Source organism: Nannochloropsis gaditana (genome assembly GCF_000240725.1).
Source record: "Nannochloropsis gaditana CCMP526 unplaced genomic scaffold scaffold454, whole genome shotgun sequence".
Classification (NCBI taxonomy): Eukaryota; class Eustigmatophyceae; order Eustigmatales; family Monodopsidaceae; genus Microchloropsis; species Microchloropsis gaditana.
The window spans coordinates 10,515-12,673 of NW_005803499.1; the positions used below are offsets into that span (position 1 = coordinate 10,515).

At 56.7% G+C, this 2,159-nt stretch overlaps 1 protein-coding gene across 1 annotated transcript in view; it reads right to left on the bottom strand.

Annotated features, from left to right (window-relative positions):
- Positions 1-1,309: 1,309 nt before the first annotated feature.
- NIRA (ferredoxin nitrite reductase) overlaps positions 1,310-2,159 on the bottom strand; it is a gene marked incomplete at both ends in the record, with an annotated part of 1,504 nt that continues 654 nt past the window's right edge. Inside the window, 3 exons of the mRNA XM_005854583.1 lie at positions 1,310-1,376; positions 1,406-1,715; positions 1,906-2,159. The exon at positions 1,906-2,159 is cut by the window's right edge and continues 200 nt beyond it. Coding sequence (XP_005854645.1) covers positions 1,310-1,376; positions 1,406-1,715; positions 1,906-2,159 — 631 coding nt within the window. The remainder of the gene's footprint in view (positions 1,377-1,405; positions 1,716-1,905) is intronic.

The following is a 2,159-nucleotide window of genomic DNA, read 5'->3' on the forward strand; positions in this document are numbered from 1 at the left end:
GAGTGTGTGGGCATAGTCGAGTCGGTGCGCGAAGGCGATGGAGCATAAGGCCACGTCTCCGAAAGAAGGAGAAACACTTCCCCAAAAAATCAGAGTAAGAAAATTAGCGAGGAGGGGTGCTCAAAGAGGGACAAGGAGCTCGCCACTGCCTATGTTTTTGGGGAAAATTCGCCTTCGCTTTCCTTGGAGAGCTTCTTGCGACTCAAGACGCCCGCAAAGGATGACTGCTGGCGTAGCCCTCATTCTTACTCTAACCCTAATTCTGGAATCAGCCCTGAAAGCTTGTTTGGATGGAGCCTGTGGCAGGTGGCCTCTGGGTCAGCTCCCCCCGCTTTGTTGGCGTGAATACACCCCACATTGGATACCACTCTTCCCTCTCCTCCTCAACAAATAAAGAAAATCGAAACTTTTTTCAGGGAGGTTTCGCATTTGATGCCCTTTGGGTGGTTTCTCGAATCTTTTCTTCAAAGACCCGTACAGAGACGGAGCGGGCACAAGTGCCCTTTCCTCCCCCTATCCCTCTATGCCGGAGCGCGACGCTTTCCTTGCAAATTTCAAACAAAAATGTACATCCTTCCTCAAAAACCCGCATCAAGCCGTCCTCCACGAGGTCATCTCCAAACCCAGACACCGGGGGTCCTGTAATCGCCTTGACTGCAGCGCAAGGAGTCTCGCTCTTAATCCAGGCTTTCGCTGATCCTGGCGCCTCCTCCTTCGGTCCTTGAACTCTATTTATCCCTACCAACTAGCAGATTCGAGGCTTCCCGCCCCTACCTCCCTGATGGACTCGACAAGTCCTCCGTCGTGCCCCCCCCCTTCCTGTTTCTTCTTCTTGTCCTCGCCACCCTTTTTGGCGGGGACCCTGCCTCTATCGCTGCACTGCCCCAAAGCGTTCTACCAATATCTCACCCAAGGCCTGGATCACGTCTGCGTCGTTCTCTCCCATGGCCACGTTTTTCAAAAATTTGTCGCCCAGCTGGGCCTCTGACAGGATTAAAAGGGATTAAAAGGGAGGGGTGGCAGAAGGGAATGAGGCGCGAGGGAGAAAAAACTGGACGACAGATGCCCCCGAAAAACAGGAAAGGCAAAGAAGGGAGCCGCATGAAAGGGCAGGTGAGACAAGAGCGAGTTCCTGGACCGCATCAATGCGGCGGGTGAACCAGAGGGGAGGAGGGAAATGCAGGGCAAACACCAGGTACGCACATGCTTTCCCACTGAATGCACGCAAACAACATAAAATGGAAACAATATACACGTCGCCTACCCCGCCAAATGCCAGGCATGCTCGCCATACTCAAAAACACGAACAATACGAGAGCGATGGCGCCGTCTTACCACCGCTGTTATGTCCCTTTTCCTCAGACCACGGATTTTCCCTGCAAGCCCAGTGCCAAGCTGAAAGCACCCCTCCCTCCCTCCTTCCCGGCCCGCCCTCCCTCCCTCACCTTCGCCTACGGCTCCCCCCAAGAATATATCCACGCCTTCCACTGCCTTCCCATCCTTCTTGGCCGGCGCCCCCATCAACCCGATGTCTGCGACCTGGCTTTGCCCACAGCTGTTCGGGCAACCGGAAAAATGCAGGCGGACCGTGTGGGGAAGCTGGTAACGCGCTTCCAAGCGTTCAATCAGGTCCAAGGCCCGATTTTTGGTCTCTACCAGCCCCACGCCACAGAATTGCGCGCCCGTGCAGGCGACCAGGCCACGGGCCAGGGGGCCTATGAGGAGGGGTGGGACGAAATGAGGGGGAGGGGTGGGGGGTCACTCTCTCTGACGGAGAGGAAAGGGTTGTATGGACCTCCGGGGTATTGGTGCACAGGCCGCCGACAGGACACTTTCATCCCTTGTAAAAAAAGCGAGAGGAGGAGGTGGAAGGGCGGTAGGGGGCTCGCCCAGTGACCGACAGACCTCCCTGGGATTTCTGCGGTCGCTCCATGTCCATACCTGGATCCGTCCGAAAACGCCCGGTTTGCAAGAAAGGATCGGCGAGGAGGCTGGCGACGTCCTCGTCGCCTACGTGGGGGAAAATCACGTTTTGTTCCACCGTGAACCGGAGCTCCCCCCCACTGTAGCGGGCGGCCAACCGACCGAGTTCGTGGACGTCAAAAGCCCGAAAACGTCCCACAGGCACGTGGACACCCACCCAGGAACGCCCCGCTTGC